This window comes from Cercospora kikuchii (genome assembly GCF_019650295.1).
Source record: "Cercospora kikuchii DNA, contig_00004, whole genome shotgun sequence".
Lineage (NCBI taxonomy): Eukaryota > Fungi > Ascomycota > Dothideomycetes > Mycosphaerellales > Mycosphaerellaceae > Cercospora > Cercospora kikuchii.
The window spans coordinates 2,112,479-2,127,185 of record NW_025408585.1 but is presented as its reverse complement, the minus strand read 5'-3'; the positions used below and the strand labels follow the sequence as shown (position 1 = coordinate 2,127,185).

General features: G+C 53.6%; 8 protein-coding genes across 8 annotated transcripts; 2 read left to right on the top strand and 6 right to left on the bottom strand.

Annotated features, from left to right (window-relative positions):
• Window positions 1–378: 378 nt before the first annotated feature.
• On the bottom strand, window positions 379–1,218 carry CKM354_000707500 (uncharacterized protein; the record flags this gene model as incomplete). The annotated part of the gene is made up of 1 exon (XM_044802414.1): window positions 379–1,218. The coding sequence occupies one exon, from the start codon at window positions 1,216–1,218 to the stop codon at window positions 379–381; it is 840 nt and encodes a 279-aa protein (XP_044658349.1).
• Window positions 1,219–1,884: 666 nt separating this feature from the next.
• On the bottom strand, window positions 1,885–3,168 carry CKM354_000707400 (uncharacterized protein; the record flags this gene model as incomplete). Its single annotated transcript, XM_044802413.1, has 1 exon — window positions 1,885–3,168. One exon carries the CDS (start codon window positions 3,166–3,168, stop codon window positions 1,885–1,887), a length of 1,284 nt encoding a protein of 427 aa, XP_044658348.1.
• A 763-nt stretch (window positions 3,169–3,931) lies between these two features.
• On the top strand, window positions 3,932–4,917 carry CKM354_000707300 (uncharacterized protein; the record flags this gene model as incomplete). Its single annotated transcript, XM_044802412.1, has 3 exons — window positions 3,932–4,259; window positions 4,335–4,384; window positions 4,447–4,917. 3 exons carry the CDS (start codon window positions 3,932–3,934, stop codon window positions 4,915–4,917), a joined length of 849 nt encoding a protein of 282 aa, XP_044658347.1.
• Window positions 4,918–5,125: 208 nt separating this feature from the next.
• CKM354_000707200 (uncharacterized protein) lies at window positions 5,126–6,427 on the bottom strand (the record flags this gene model as incomplete). The annotated part of the gene is made up of 3 exons (XM_044802411.1): window positions 5,126–5,801; window positions 5,867–6,176; window positions 6,232–6,427. The coding sequence occupies 3 exons, from the start codon at window positions 6,425–6,427 to the stop codon at window positions 5,126–5,128; spliced, it is 1,182 nt and encodes a 393-aa protein (XP_044658346.1).
• A 579-nt stretch (window positions 6,428–7,006) lies between these two features.
• CKM354_000707100 (uncharacterized protein) lies at window positions 7,007–8,064 on the bottom strand (the record flags this gene model as incomplete). The annotated part of the gene is made up of 2 exons (XM_044802410.1): window positions 7,007–7,186; window positions 7,249–8,064. 2 exons carry the CDS (start codon window positions 8,062–8,064, stop codon window positions 7,007–7,009), a joined length of 996 nt encoding a protein of 331 aa, XP_044658345.1.
• Window positions 8,065–8,516: 452 nt separating this feature from the next.
• Window positions 8,517–9,611, top strand: CKM354_000707000 (uncharacterized protein; the record flags this gene model as incomplete). Its single annotated transcript, XM_044802409.1, has 1 exon — window positions 8,517–9,611. One exon carries the CDS (start codon window positions 8,517–8,519, stop codon window positions 9,609–9,611), a length of 1,095 nt encoding a protein of 364 aa, XP_044658344.1.
• A 141-nt stretch (window positions 9,612–9,752) lies between these two features.
• Window positions 9,753–10,811, bottom strand: CKM354_000706900 (uncharacterized protein; the record flags this gene model as incomplete). The annotated part of the gene is made up of 2 exons (XM_044802408.1): window positions 9,753–10,672; window positions 10,760–10,811. 2 exons carry the CDS (start codon window positions 10,809–10,811, stop codon window positions 9,753–9,755), a joined length of 972 nt encoding a protein of 323 aa, XP_044658343.1.
• A 486-nt stretch (window positions 10,812–11,297) lies between these two features.
• On the bottom strand, window positions 11,298–13,215 carry CKM354_000706800 (uncharacterized protein; the record flags this gene model as incomplete). Its single annotated transcript, XM_044802407.1, has 4 exons — window positions 11,298–12,098; window positions 12,155–12,545; window positions 12,605–13,113; window positions 13,171–13,215. 4 exons carry the CDS (start codon window positions 13,213–13,215, stop codon window positions 11,298–11,300), a joined length of 1,746 nt encoding a protein of 581 aa, XP_044658342.1.
• Window positions 13,216–14,707: the final 1,492 nt, after the last annotated feature.

The following is a 14,707-nucleotide window of genomic DNA, read 5'->3' as shown; positions in this document are numbered from 1 at the left end:
GAGATGCACAGTTCTTGCCAGCTGACAGCGCATCTTTCCTGGATATCGCCCTCTCAGCCAACGGTCTTCACTCCGTCGCCAGTATGCAAAGTTGCCAAGCTACTGCAGGCTGCGGGTAGGACGGCGAGAACGCGGATCTGCAACGCTCTGGAGGACAGCAACTAAGGAACTGGTATTGGCAAGGGTGTTGAAGACGTGGCTTTTGCTATTCTGTGTCGAAGCTGACGAAGGATTATAGTCCAGTGATATGCAAGGTACTTTCTGTCTCCGTGCCTTTCTGCTACAGCGCTCTTCACGCGGCTCGGCTGCTCTGCTCCAGTTCCATGGAGCCACCGCCTCCTATCCTGACGTCTGCTCTGTCGCCGGAAACTTGGACGATCAGCCCACCCAGTCGAAAACAGCCTTTGCAAACTGATCCGGATCCTGCAGTGGAGCAAAATGGCTCACATCCGTGAACTTGACATATCCACTCCCCTTGATCACTTGATGCTGGTGGAAAGGCACACCACTGTTCACTGCCTCATCATACTGCGCCTCCGCAATCGTCACCTTTTTGCCATCAATGGTCGCTAGTTTGGCATCTGACCAGTTCGGCTGCGTGCCTTCCAACGTTTGAACCTTCAACGCGAAATCCGTGAAGTTCGCCGTTGGTTGAAGTTTAGCATACTCTGTTCCGCAGCGAGCGACGAATTCCGAGAAAATCTGAGTATCGCCAAAAGTGGCATTCGTATCAGAAGGTTTCTGGGAGCCGGCGAATGCGAATGCCTTCGCGATGGTAGGGTTGATAGCTGGGTCCAGAAGTCCTGCGAAGGTCGTGATGGCGCCATCGCTCCAGCCGAGCCAGTATGCCTTCTCCACGCCTTGCGCACGAAGGAGGTCGACAGTGTCTTTGGCGAATTGCTCAAAGCCGGTAAAGTCCGTTGGGAGATACGTGGAACGTCCGTGGCCACGACGGTCGACTGCGATGACATAGTGCTTCTTCGACACTCTGGAGATCACATCGCCAAAGTATGCGGAGTAGCCTAGACCACCTGCGATGAAGACGATCGGGATCCCGCCAGCAGCTTCATTGTACTTCTGCGACCAGAGCTGGACCCCGTTGATTGCTGTCCTAGCTTCGCTAATTGGAGCCGGAAGAGCTGGAGTGGGTGGGAGGGTTTCCCATACCGCTGCGCAGAGCGCCGTGCTAGCGAATGGAAGGAGACTTGAGACGCGCATTGTGATTTTCGTGGAGTTGGCCTGAAGTTGCAACCCAGTCTGCGTGCTCTTGGGTGCTTATGTTTGGCATCTTTTATTGTTCCGTGGCGCCATATGGCCCGTGTTCGTATAAGTCTCACTCAAGTCTCACTCCGTGGACACCACGCACACCGATATTCTGCCGTACGGAGTTTGTTGACACTACCGCATCCGGAGAGCAACCACATCCGATTCTTCCAACGTGGTATCCGCTTACTGTACTCTCGACGTTGAAGAGACTTGCTTATGGCGCGACAAAATAGCTTGTACCTCCTCGTACGCAATTCACCTAGCTTGACTGCGGACTTTCCCAGATGCTGGCGGCAGCCCGCAGGGCGAGGCACGACGCTCTAGACCTGAGCAGGCTTGATTCTTAGCCTGTTGAATCCATGTCGGCTCTTTTAACACCCGTTGCCAACGAACTGGATGTTCGGATCCAAGATCGCGCGCGCTGCTCATGTCCTGCGACGAGCGGGAGGTTCGTGCTCTGCAAATTGTCAACAGAGGTCACCAGCCAACGTGAAGGGACCGTGTCGCAGTGCACTCGCCGATTACAGCCTCCGCGTGAATTTCGTGACGCTGCGACTGAGCAGCGCATCGCGTGTAACTCGTGATTCGTGAATATTGAAGTATGGAGATTGATATACCTCAACGGCCCAGCGCCTTCACTCTTGCCTCAAGGTCTTCCACCCAGCCCTTGACAAAATTCCCATTTCTCCCGTTCGCCTGGCCATGCTGCTCAACAGCTTCTTCCACTTTTTGCAACCCTTCTCGCCACATCTTCAGCTCTTTGTCCATCTCCGCTTGCCTACTTTCGATATCGTCGAGGTCTCGGCTTGCGTTGGCGGCTGCCGAGTGCAGCGTTCGAAGAGACCGTAACCGCTCCACAAGCGGCGGTACGATAGGAGAGAGTGATTGCAGACTGGGTAGTAAGGTGTATAATGTCTCGAGACGTTTCATGTCATCGGATGACAGCAGCGGTGGAGCCTCGCTTTCTTCTTCATCGTCTGATCCGGCTGGAGTGCTCTTCGCGCTGACCGCAGCTCTTTGTAGTTGTGCAAGATTGTGTGCTTCTGACTTCAGTTTTTGGATGCGTGATGTGGCTTGTTCTAGTGAGCCCAGTGATGTTGCAGTGGTCAAGCTGGCAAGCTGGTGATCGAGTAGCGTCAGAGTCGGCAGCAATGGAGTGGATGCGCTGTCTGCATCCGTAATCGAGTCCAAAGATGCTATGCCCAGTGACTGCTCCAACGCAGCCAGCCTGGCTTCAAAAGCTGAGACCTTCGTCAAGGTGTGCTCATCCCTCGCATCGCCCTCCCGATCGGTCCCATTGTCCGGTATAGCTGTTGATGGTGCATCATGAAAGACGCTGCCACTATTGTTCCTGGCATGGCCCTTTTTCTTCCGTGCTTTCTCGGGTAATTGCGCTTCAGCAAGCATCTCACATAGCTTCTCGGTAGCATCCACATAGCCATCGTCATCCTCTCCATCCTCATTGTCAGTGTCTGCCTTCCTCTGCCGCCTCTCGGCTTCTGCCTCTGCCCGGCATTCCTCGACTTCCCTACGCAGTCTTGCAATCTTCGCCTCCAGAGTCTCATCGTCGTCCTGCAGTGCGCCACCGCGTTTCACACGATACCCCTTCCGCCGGCCATCGACTCTGTCGCTCAAGTCTGCTCCTCTAGTCTCGATAACACGACTCTGTTCGCCAAAACGCAAGCGCGCACCACTGACATGCAATCTTCGTGCGCTGATACCGCGAAAGTCGTCATCGTCTTCTTCATCGGCGCTCGTGTCTGAAGGCTCCGAAGGCAGTGTGGGGGACGAGCGATTTCCAGCTGTGCTTGCGGTCGTCTCGTCGTCAACGTATGTTTCGTAGACATCTGGTGCGGTGTCAAGGCCAGGTAGCTCTGAGCGCGGAGCGGGAGCGGTCGCCATCGTGTTGTGTCTTCTTCGTTTGTTTCGAGCAATGCGAACCACGAAGTTGAGCAGTCGCGGCTGCTGCAAGGTCGTGGAACGAAATGGTCAGAGCGTCAACACGACTTCACGTGCAGATGACGCTCCTTCTCTTCTCCTCTTTACACGCACACTCACTAATGCTCAAAAATATCATCCCACTGGTGACTGGGTTTGATTTACGTACTGCGACATTGTGGAATATGTTTTCTGTACACATTGACGCTTTTGCGGACGATGCTCATCTCAGTTTACGCTGAGACAAGATGCTCATGATTGCCATCAGTATGAATCAGTCATGGTTGATGTTGACCACGGCTACAGCAGTGCGATGCTCAAGGATGGATACTGAGCCGCCAGCGATAGATGTGTCACACCGTATTCGCTAAGACAAGGCGCTCGGAAGTCGAGAGCAGGCCCTGGAGGACATTTCATCCCGCAAGGTATTCCACGTGCGAGCAAAAGACGCGTTGACGCTTTCATAGAGTGTGCGCGCGGCCTCATCTGATGCAAGCTTCCGCTCTCGATGTGCTTCAGGCACATATTTGGTTGAACCTGAAGCCAAATCCTGCCAGCTGTGCCCAGCGAAGCCCATTTTCACAGACAAAAAAAAGCCTGTCAACTTGAGCAGCCCTCGACGGGGATGAAAAATTATCACCACGGCCGCTTCTTCTGATCCAGATGAGCATACGACTTCTAATAGCTGCGAAGCGAATCAATTCAAGGGAACGTCATTTTTGTCGCAATGCTGTCAGCATTCACGACGCTGTTGCTCGCAACACTTCTGCTCCTGGGCCCCATTACACTCGCACATGATGACAAAGACAAGCCAACACCGCCGCTGATCAGGCCACCAGAGAATGGAGGAATTGTTAACAACCCCATCCAGTTCGACATTTTTACCTACGATGATAATGACTGTCAGTACGTGCTCAATTCAAGAAAGAGATTCGCTGCCAATCGGGGTACGCCATGCTATCCGATTCCTGTGGGACTCGACAGCTACCACTACAACATCTACCAAGGAGTCGAAAGTGCTAACTGGGTGATCCCAAATGCTGTTCACGGAAATTGTGACTGAAGGGACGGATGCGGAAATCAGAGGACCGATATTTTTCTGACAAGACATGGACTTTGCAATATTACAGTCTTTCCTAATGCCTGGTGCAAAGGGCTGCCCATACACACACACGAAAAGGTAAGCGCAAGCCTTGAATAAATGGCAATGGAACCGAAGCTAACATGTGTCCCTCTACCAAGGCAAACTGGCAAATGAACGCCAATCAATGCATCAAGAAGTTCTTCATGGACCCAGTGACGAAACAGCGTGTACGAGGGCACAGCATGGCTGTGTGGTGTCAGCAGTTTGACGACGTGCTCAAAGACGAAGTACATTATCCCAACGTGCTCAATTTGTGTCCAGCCGGACCCCCAGATCAATACGACATACGGCAACACGAAAAACCTGAGGATCCGTACTTCTGGCCAGATTATGGCTATGAGCCCAAGACGAAATCTTGTGAGAAGAAGCCTACGTCCAGTTCTACGAGTACGGGTCCGGCGATGACGACGATTTCTACTGTATTGGTTGTACCGGTTGCTTCCGTGAATACTACTTCTACGGCGACTACCTCTTCTTCGGCAAGCAGTGCCGCCTCAGAATCGACTTCGTCGCCGGCCCTGAAAACGAGAACAAGCATAATATGGGTGCCACCAACGACGTCTACCTGAAAGGCTCAGAAGCGAGTGGAAACTTCTTCTGGCGGGTGTGCGAACTCAGGTTCAGTGTCAAGTCACAGACCTTGCCGCCACAGAGAGCACTCGGTCATCCATATATTGTCATATAACCATACAAGCTAATGTACAAGACGTCATTCCTGGGCACATTAATTCCAAAGCTCAACTTTTCATCACTATCCTCTGTAGTCCATCTCCAATCCTACACCGCGTGCGCCGGCATGGGGCAAGGCACTAACTCCTCGCCACTATCACTAGGCCTCGTCGGGGCCCTAGATATCGTACTCTTCCGCTTCGCCTCCTCCTTCTGCTCCATAGTAGTCGTGACCTGGATACCATTGGTAGGCGGCATCAACCGCTTCTCATCCCGATGCGACTCCATTTCTTCTCCTTCAGCTTCGATCGCCGTAACCATAACGCCATATTTCTTCCCAAGCAACGAAGCGCCTCCTTGTGATTTACTCCGAAATGCTCGCGCACTTCCAATAGTCTGCAAAGACCGGCCTCGAAGCTCATACGAACCGTCGGCGCCACCACCGGATCCAACACCGCTGCCGAACGTCGCGAACATTTTGGGGAAGTAGCGGCCAACGAGACCTTTGAGCACGGGCAGAGAGCAAGCTATGAGGCCAATGTTGATCTCCATTGTTGCCCAAAGTGCCGCGAGAGGGTTGTCGTAGCTGGGGTCGGTGGCTTTAGCGATCGCATATAGTGCGTGAAAGTGGATGAGTGAGATAATGCAGACGATTCCGCCGAGGGCAAAAACACAGCTGAGCAAGATTCGCTGCCTTCGCGGGAGTTGGAGGCTTCTGACCACGGTCACGGGAAGGATGGCCGTCACGATGTCGGTGATGATGCTGAAGATCGCGATGAAGAACCTGGTACAGTGTGACAATCAGCTCACCTGCTTTTGTAATTCGTTTGAACGTGCAGCGAGTCTTACCAGATTGCCAGCTTGTTCAAACACTTGCCTGGCCGCTTTGGGTACCAGAAATGATTGACTGGCCGACAGAGGAATAGACTGATGAATATGCTCCAAGCCGTGAAGATCGCCAGGAGTACGATCATGAATATACTCGCTTTTCGGAACCAATCTATGTGGCCAAAGACGCGCAAGCACTGGTACACGATCGATAACTTGATGATGCCGAGCGACCCCATATACGCCGGTATCGAGACGTAGAACCAGATCAGAGAATGCACAAGCTCGTTTGGTGTCAGAGAGTCCATGTGTCTTCCCATGCCGTATCTTACTGCACATACTCAGTCATCGCTTCCCACGCAGCACTCGATAAAGCTCTCACTGACCTTGCATGCACATGCAGGCGTTGACCAAGATGTTTAGACAAGCAGCCACTGCGGCGAGGGCATCGTCAATACCAGCTTGCCTTGAAATGCGTAGGCGCGTCCAGAGCCGAAGAATGCAGCATAAAACCGCAATGACCGTGAACAAATTGACCACAATCACAACATTTTCGCCGGAAGTGTGTCCGCTGTAGCCCATGATGGCGGCGTCTCAGCTTTCTCGTACTGATGACAAGCGCATGAAGTGAAACGAGAAAGAAATGGGAGTCGCAAAACAGAATGTCAGCATCGCTTTGGGCATTTGCACCATTATTGCTCCAAAGAGCTGTGACCTGCACCCACGTCTCCTACCGCATCCAGGACCGCCCAATGCTCGCAGACCCGTGATCCTGAAGAGTAATGTCCTTATCGCAAGGGACTGTGGGTGAAGCACAGGATGGAGCTGTGCCCGCAGTCCATTCGCAGCTGTTTGACAGGCCTGTGACCGCGATCATCCTTGTAGATGCTGAACCTTTTTGACGAACCTGATGAGCACTCCCCAGATTCCGCACATTCAGAATACCGACCGTCTGGTTACGTCTGGAGATTTCGTGCACACGATACCGGCCATCCGTGCATTGACGGGCGTTGATCTGACCATAAGACTCTCGCCTTTGCGCTTCCGAGACCGCTCAGGTAGGGGAAGAAGTCGACAACTTCGCGTTCCCGAGATGTGTGCGATGAAGTGCAAGGTCTGAACCTTCACTCGCAGAAATTGACAAAGCTGTACACTCCTTTTTCATGACGGCCCCACGAAGACCCTTTTCGGATACATTTTGTACGGACGTAGCGGCAGAACATCTGTGGTGGTGTTCTTCTTGGCAGGCAATGCATCTGTGGTTCCTGGATTTAGGTGCACAAACTCACCAGCGCCGTAGTTTAGGCAGCCTATAACCCAAGCCATGTCCGTCGCTTCTGTCTGCGAACGCAATCGGTCAACACATCGATCGTGATGTCAGCGACAAGCTCAAGAAGACCTACCGAAACACTGGCGAGCCAGTCTTTCAACCTTCCCTTTCCAATGAAGAATGTGGGCCTTAGCTGACCGCCACGGAAGCGTTTGCCTTCGCACCACAGCAGGTCGAGGCAGCGGATCATGGGATTTGGCACACTATGTCCGAACATAGAGTGTGTGATAGGATACCATAGACCAGCCATCGAGACCTCTAGAGTACGAAGACTGAGGTATGAAGCAAACAGTTCTGGTCCAACGATGCCCAAGAAAGCTTTGAGGAGAGGCACGAAGTCGGGAAAGTGCGAGTTCTTCGCCCGCCATTGGCAATTGACCTCTTCCATAAGTGGCGTTCCTAGACGAACGACGGTGACACAGCGCATAAACCGTGCATCAATACGGTCAAAAGACCACACTCTGAGCCTTCTACCTGTCGCAGCCGGGGCAAGAGGTGGAGCGATCGTGGCATCGAGCGAGAAAGGCTTGGGGTGGGTACCATTCCAGCGTCGAACCCCGTACCGGGCAGAATGTCGGAGTTTGAGGGTGGCCGTGGCGAACAGCACATCGATTTCTAATGCAACAGTGCTCTGCGTTGCTCGCAGTTCTTCGCACAGCTCTGCAGAGAATTGCTCTGATATGCGGAGAAGTCGTTCAAAGGACGGACCAGGGATGCGCTGTCGCATGCGCAATGGATGGTCGTCTTGGCCTGTGCCGACAAGACAATATGGTACATGCCATAGCTTTCCAAGGTCGCCATCGATATTGTTGTGGCGGTATCGAGCTAGAATATGGTGGTAGATGAAATCTCGTAGTTCTCGCGGAAGGTCGAAGAAGCCAGTGGCCATTGCCAGTCAGTTGCTTGTAATGTGGCCGCCATCGTACTGATCGAGCCCCGCAAGAGTATTTGTTCTCATGGTCCTTGACACACAACGGGCGTCCATGCCACTTCCGCCGCTGGACGCCTGATTGCCTGGCAGTCGGCCGTTCCGGGCGTTGGATTCTTAACGTCGTGAAGCATCCCGAATTGTTGAGCTCTCTGTGTGCCGCTCTCTTGTCGATATGCGTCGATGTGCCGTCGCTTGAGATGGGTCGTTGTGCGAAAGACCGATGTTCTTACGCGTCCTCGCCTGCCTCGGCGGGTCTGCAGCGCGACGACTTTGCCTATCGCGGCTCGCGAGTGCATCGCGTCATGCATGAGCTCTCGCACTCAATCCAGCAACCATGACAAAGCTGCATTTGTATTCAGAAAGATCCGGTAGGGCATTGACTACCGTACACACACATTGACACATTCTCCATGATGGGCGGAGGACCAGCCAAAGACACGCTCCTCGCAGTGCTTCCCTTTCCCGAGCCCAAGGACATCACAGAACACTTGACCCAAAAGTTCCCAGGTCTCGATATCAAGTGGGTCGAGGTGACCTTCAGCAATGATACCCAAGAACTCCGAAAACGTGTTCTCAAGGAGCTCTGGCACTCTGCCACCATACTTATCACGTTCAATGTCATCCCAGAGCCAGACGAAGTCCCAAACCTCGAACTGATTCATCTGGTTTCTGCTGGGAGTAATCAGGTGCAGAACACGGACATCTACAAAGACACAAAAATCACAATCACAACGAGCAGCGGCATTCATGGGCCGCAGATCGCAGAGTGGGTGTGGTTGACTGCGTTGGTACACAGCCATAGCTACAACCAGCTCTACGAGCTTCAGAAGAGTCGTGTGTGGGGCAGTAAAGGAGCTGAATATAACAATGTCCGAGATTGGGTCGGTCGGAGAATAGGCGTTCTCGGATATGGCTCGATCGGCAGACAAGTGGGCAAGGTAGCGAGAGCAATGGGCATGGAAGTCGTGGCTTTCACTGCTACGCCCAAGGACACTCCTGAGAAGAAGAAGGATCATGGCTTCATCGTCCCTGGTACAGGAGATCCAGAAGGTGAGGTGCCGGTCGAGTGGTTCTCTGGTCTCGAGAAGGAGAACCTGCACAACTTCCTCAAGCAGGATCTCGACTGGCTTGTGGTCTCGGTGCCATTGACCGAGCAGACGCGACACTTTCTGAGTAAGGAAGAGTTCAAAGTGCTCAGCCACGACGGCAAGAGGCCGGCTTTTGTGACCAATATTGCTCGTGGGCCCATCATAGACCAGCCGGCACTCATTGAAGCGCTGAAAGACGGGACGCTATCAGGTGCAGCACTCGATGTGACAGATCCAGAACCTTTGCCCGAAGATAGCGAACTCTGGGCATTGAAGAACGTGATTGTCACACCACATGTCAGCGGAAACGGTGTCGCATATACCGAGAGGACCTTCAAGGTCCTCGAGCAGAATCTTGAGCACCGCGAACGTGGCGAACCATTGATCAATGTCGTAAGGAGAAGTAGAGGATACTAGACGATCCGACTAAGCATAGATCAAGACCGCAATATTCATTGCTCGCTTCCATAAAATACGCGTTGCCAAAATTGACGAACCGATTTGTAGGCAACTCCTCACTGCCTCGCTGTACGGTGACCAGATTATGCCTACATCCATCTACTGCGGCTCCTCATCCTTAAACTTGTCCATCAAACCCTTAACATCAAACCCACAAAGCTCCGCCTTGGCCACAATCGCCCTCGCCTTCCCACTAACCGGCGCATCAATCATTTTCCCATCCAAAGTCCACGCCCCCCGTCCCTGCTCATCAGCCTTCTTATCACAAATCACAACTCTCACAGCCCACTCCGTCTCCTTCTCCCCCGGACTATAAACCTCCTGCACAGTCGCAACCTGATCCGGATGAATACACTGTTTCCCATTAAACCCAAACCTCTTCCCATTCTCACTCTCCTCTCGAATCTGCTTCTTCCCTTCTTCCCCTCTGAACGTCGTAGAAACCAAATCCAGCGCCGAAGGCAAATTATGCGCTCGCGCCGCTGTCACAATTGCGGAGCGGGCATACAAGAATTCGTGTAAACTCGGTGTCCGCGTAATACTGAGATCCATGGCGAAGTCTTCGGCTGCGAAGGTGAGGCCGGAAAGATACGGTGAAGCTTTACAAATATTGTTTAAATCCATAACTGATCGAGCACTTTCCACAAGTGCAACGATCTTGACAGGATCATACGAATCTGATTTCGGATCGTGGCGTTCAGGAAGCATTTGTCGCAAAACATCCGTGACGAAATGCAAATCCTTGGGAGCATCGACTTTCGGCACGACAAGACAATCGAGATGTTTGCCTTTGAGAATCGTCGTCAGATCATCCAACGCGTAGCCTGAGTCGACAGCATTGATTCGAACAGCTTGCTCACGGATCCCAGGTGCGCGCTCGCGATTGAGGATTTCGAGGACATTTTGCCGGCCTTCGGGTTTCTTGTTGGGTGTTACGCTGTCTTCGAGATCGTATGCGATGCTGTCTACTGCTGCTATACCGCGGGACTTTTCGAGGAAGCGCATAGACGAGCCAGGCACTATGTTGACCTATCAGCTGGATCTTGTGTGATTACAATGGATGTTTGCAGCTTCATGGCTCAAGCAATGGCAGGTACATGACATACCATAGAGCTGTGCTCGTCGGATGACTTGCTTGGCTGTATTCGCGGCCGCCATGTTGAAACAATGTAGTTACAATCCGGAATGCCTCTTTACGCTATTTACAATTTTGGGTTTCGCTGATGTTCGTTGGAAAGAGCTCTTGCAGGCTGGCGTTCAATCTGTGCATCGAGGTTCGTGGATTGAAGATGTCGTCAGGCTATAGCCGAGGACCGCAGTGACGAAATGCTTATTTCCGGCCGCCTTCAGGCACAGTCTTACATGTAGATCGCTACGATGCGCCCGAACGATGTGAAATATGTGAGACAGCTTTGAGCAATACAGTTATCATATTTCGCTAAGTCTTTCATTTGGGCGCTGCAGCGCTCCAAGACACCGATCCTATCAAACCCAGAGCAATACTACAGTTCATTGACGCTCTTCACTTGCGCCAGTGGGCCCACAGCTGAGCACTCATCCAGAGCTCTATTCGCCCAAAGCTCCACGGCTGCCTATTGCCGCCACACTTCGTTCACTTATCGCACAATGTGTAGTCCAAACGCCTCAAGAGGAGGCTGCTGCTGTCTCGTCAAGCTTGACGGCCTCAACCTTCTCCTCAATCTGTCCAGCATTTGAGTCGGCTGCCTTCTCCGTCTCCGTCTTTGGAGCCTTCTCTGACGCTTCAGCATCTTGCATCTCAATTTCTTGACCTTCAGCGGGCTTCGCCGCTCCTTCGTCTGCCTCGGCCTTCGTCGTGCCAGCAGCGGCGATCTCCTTGGTTGCGTCTTCGGCCGCCTTAGCCTCCTCAGCAGATGTCTCTGCCGCCTCGGCCGGTGGTGGAGCTGCGGCCTCGCCGTTAGTCGCAGGAGCTTCCGCTGGTGCAGCCGACTTCTCCTTGTCGCCTGAAACGGCTGGAGCATCTCCATCAGCCTCGAGACGCTTGTTCCAAATCTCCAGCATAGCTGAGCTACGCTTCTTGAAGCTGAACTCGTCGTCCTTGGGCACTGAAGCAAGCTTGACAATGGCCTTGAGGACCTTGTGGATCTTGGTGACGCGAATGATGGACGGTTCCAGATTCTCGTATCCCTCAAGCTGGGTGAAGAATTCGGCCATGCTGGCCATCTCATTTTCCTTTGGTGCTTGGTCACGCGACAGGAACCCCTTTTGCAGGCGGTGACGCAAGTACAGTACGGCCTTCTCGCGTTGCGCAAGTCGCTCCTCATCTGTCATCTGCGGCTTCTCCTCTTCGTCGCTCTTCGGTGCGCTGACAACCTTTTTCTTTGGCTTGCTCTTCTTCGCAGTAGACGCGTCGCCGTTTGGTGTCTTAGGTCCATTAAGCTTCGTCACCTTCGGAGTCTTCTTGGGCTGTACAATGGTCAGTCGGGTTACATCTCACGCGTGCGACCGAAGAGGAGGCTTACCTTGGCATCGGCATCGCTATCGTCGGCCTTCTTTCTCTTCTTCGTGGACTTGGGCGCATCGGCATCTTCCATCTCAATGTCCTCATCCGCAGCCTTGCTCTTGCGTGGTCCCTTCTTCTTTTTCTCTTTGGGGGCTGCCTCGTCGTTCTCGGCAGCTTCAGCTCTCGCCGCAGCCTCTGCCGCACGGCGCTCCTCGTCTTCGGCTTGTTGCTGTAAAATTCTCTCCATGTCTTGCTGGTGCTGCCTCAGTAGGTCCTTGAAATAGTCAATGTCGTGCCCCTCAGCTGCGACCTTGTAAGCTTCTGCCAGAGCCTTGGTCATCTTCGCCTTGGGAAGGGTGTTGCACTCCTCAGGATCCAGCGGCGTCAGCGAGGTGTTGACCATCCATTGGCTATAAGGTACACGTCAGCAATGTCTCTTGTTGCGAGATCGCCTCCACTTTAGACTTACAACTCATTTGTGTGCAAGAACATGATTGGAAAGGTGCGCTCCTTGGCGTTCTTTCCGCCCTCCTTGAAGTCATCGCGCAGAGAACCGTCTGGTCGTGCTGTGCTCACAGGGCGGGTGGCAAGAAGCGACTCGGGAAGCATCTCCTCGTCACAAACAATCGCTGGCCACGGAGGATAACCCTTGAGACGCGCCCAATAGTACTCGCCTGGCTTGCAGTCGAGTCGAAGAGTGAGCATTGACTTCTTCTTGCCGAGCTTCTTGTTCTTGTGCTCAGGCACGCCTCCGACGGGCTTCTTCTTCTTGTCTTTTGGCGTTCCGTCGCTCGCGGGCTCTGCTGACGCCGAATTGGCCTCTGCTGCCTTCTCGCCGTCGGCGACAGGCTCGTGTGATTTGACATCGTCTACAGGCGCCTCCGAATCCTCCTTCTTCGCCTCTGTTGCTGCGGCGTCGCCGTTCGTCTGCGTCGTCGTGGTCGCGGGCTCAGAAGAGTCGGCAGTGGTAGTGGCAGGCTGGGGAGGTCTCAGCAACGGCGACACGTTTCTCGAGCCAGCGGCGACATGACTTACTGCTTGCGCACTCACGGGCGACGTGACAGGCCCCTCGTCTGCCATCTCGGCAAAAGTTTTCTCGCAACAGTGCGTGGGTCCTGGCACTAGCAGGCTTTGCGACGCGATGGTCGGGCTATCGGAACGCGTGTGAAAGGCGGGTCGCGTTGTAAATGGTGCCGGGCGGGTGAGAATGCGAGCGGGAGACGGCGGCAGATGCTGAGGCGATACGGTAGAGACGCGTTGGGGTGGTGGTGATGATGTTGTTGGTGATGTCGGGACGAAATCTGAGAGGAAGAGGAACGAGCGACTTTGAGCGTTCGTTCGCGGGCGTCCGTGCGTGGAAGAAACGTCACAAATCTGGCGCAGAAATGTGAAATCGGCGACAACGCGCGCGCGGAAAACGCGCAAATTCGCACTCGCTGCGTGCAATGCTTTCTTCGATACTCGGCGTCTATATGCGAACGCGACCTGCGAGGTCTTGCCTTGTTGTCGTCGAGGTCCAGGACTGCGAGAGTCTGGCTTGGCGCGTACCTTCCCCAGCTGCCGGCGAATCAGCTAGCACAATGCCGCCTCAACCGGTGATTGCTTCTTTGTCTGCAGTCCAGGAGCCTGATCGCGGTCTTGCTAGATGTGTCGCAGCGTGGAAGCGCGCCTGCGTTTGCTCTTCGCGAGTGAATGGTCCGCCTACACGCGCAGTCGCCGTCGTGATCGTGATGGCCACCGAGACTCCAGGTGGCGTCACTGCATCCAAGGTCCAGCTGACGCAAGCAAATCTTCTGCCGAGCTCTGTGTCGACACCCCGCTTGAGGTCCAGAGGCGGATTCCGACAATGTCTTGACTAGAATGCCAACGCCTGGGGCGACCGCATCGCACCGCATTCAACAGCGAGCATAGCAATGGGCGTGGTCTTGGTGAGAACGTTTCGTTACGACACGAGTGCGCCTGACCGCGCATAGCCTCAATCGAGACGGCTTGGATAGGAAAACGATGGGCGTCTATTCTGCACGATCATTTAGCAATTGCGAGTATGAAGAAGTGCCCATACGTACGTTTTCTTGCATCGAGAAGTGCTTCCCACGCCATGCGAGCCTACTGATTCGCTCGAGTAGCTTCACCCAATTTTGTCGCTTGTTGCCACGTGTGACTAGACAAAGTTTGCAAAGGCTGCTTGTTGCGAGTTGCCTGTCACCAGTGAGTTCTAGAGAGAGTAGTGGCCCATTGGCATCTTCCTGGGCACGACGAACGCAAGTCGAATTTAAGAGAAAGTGCAATAGCTCCTACCACGTTGAAGTTATGGTATGCTACTTACGATGTGAATCGCTCACTCGACAATTCGGACCCCAAGATGCGGGCTGGTGCAAGCTCTTGTTGCTGCCAGAGGTGTCGCCAGCATTTTGTGCTCAGTGCCAGGACATAGCCCATTACCGCGTCTGGGGACTATGCTGCGCATCTTTCAAGATCGCTACTGGAGTCTGATAGCGCTAGACAGCGCGGATCCAAGGTATGATGTGTGGTGGCTGTGGCACGGAGGCGCTCTTTGTCCTGGCCGTCACCA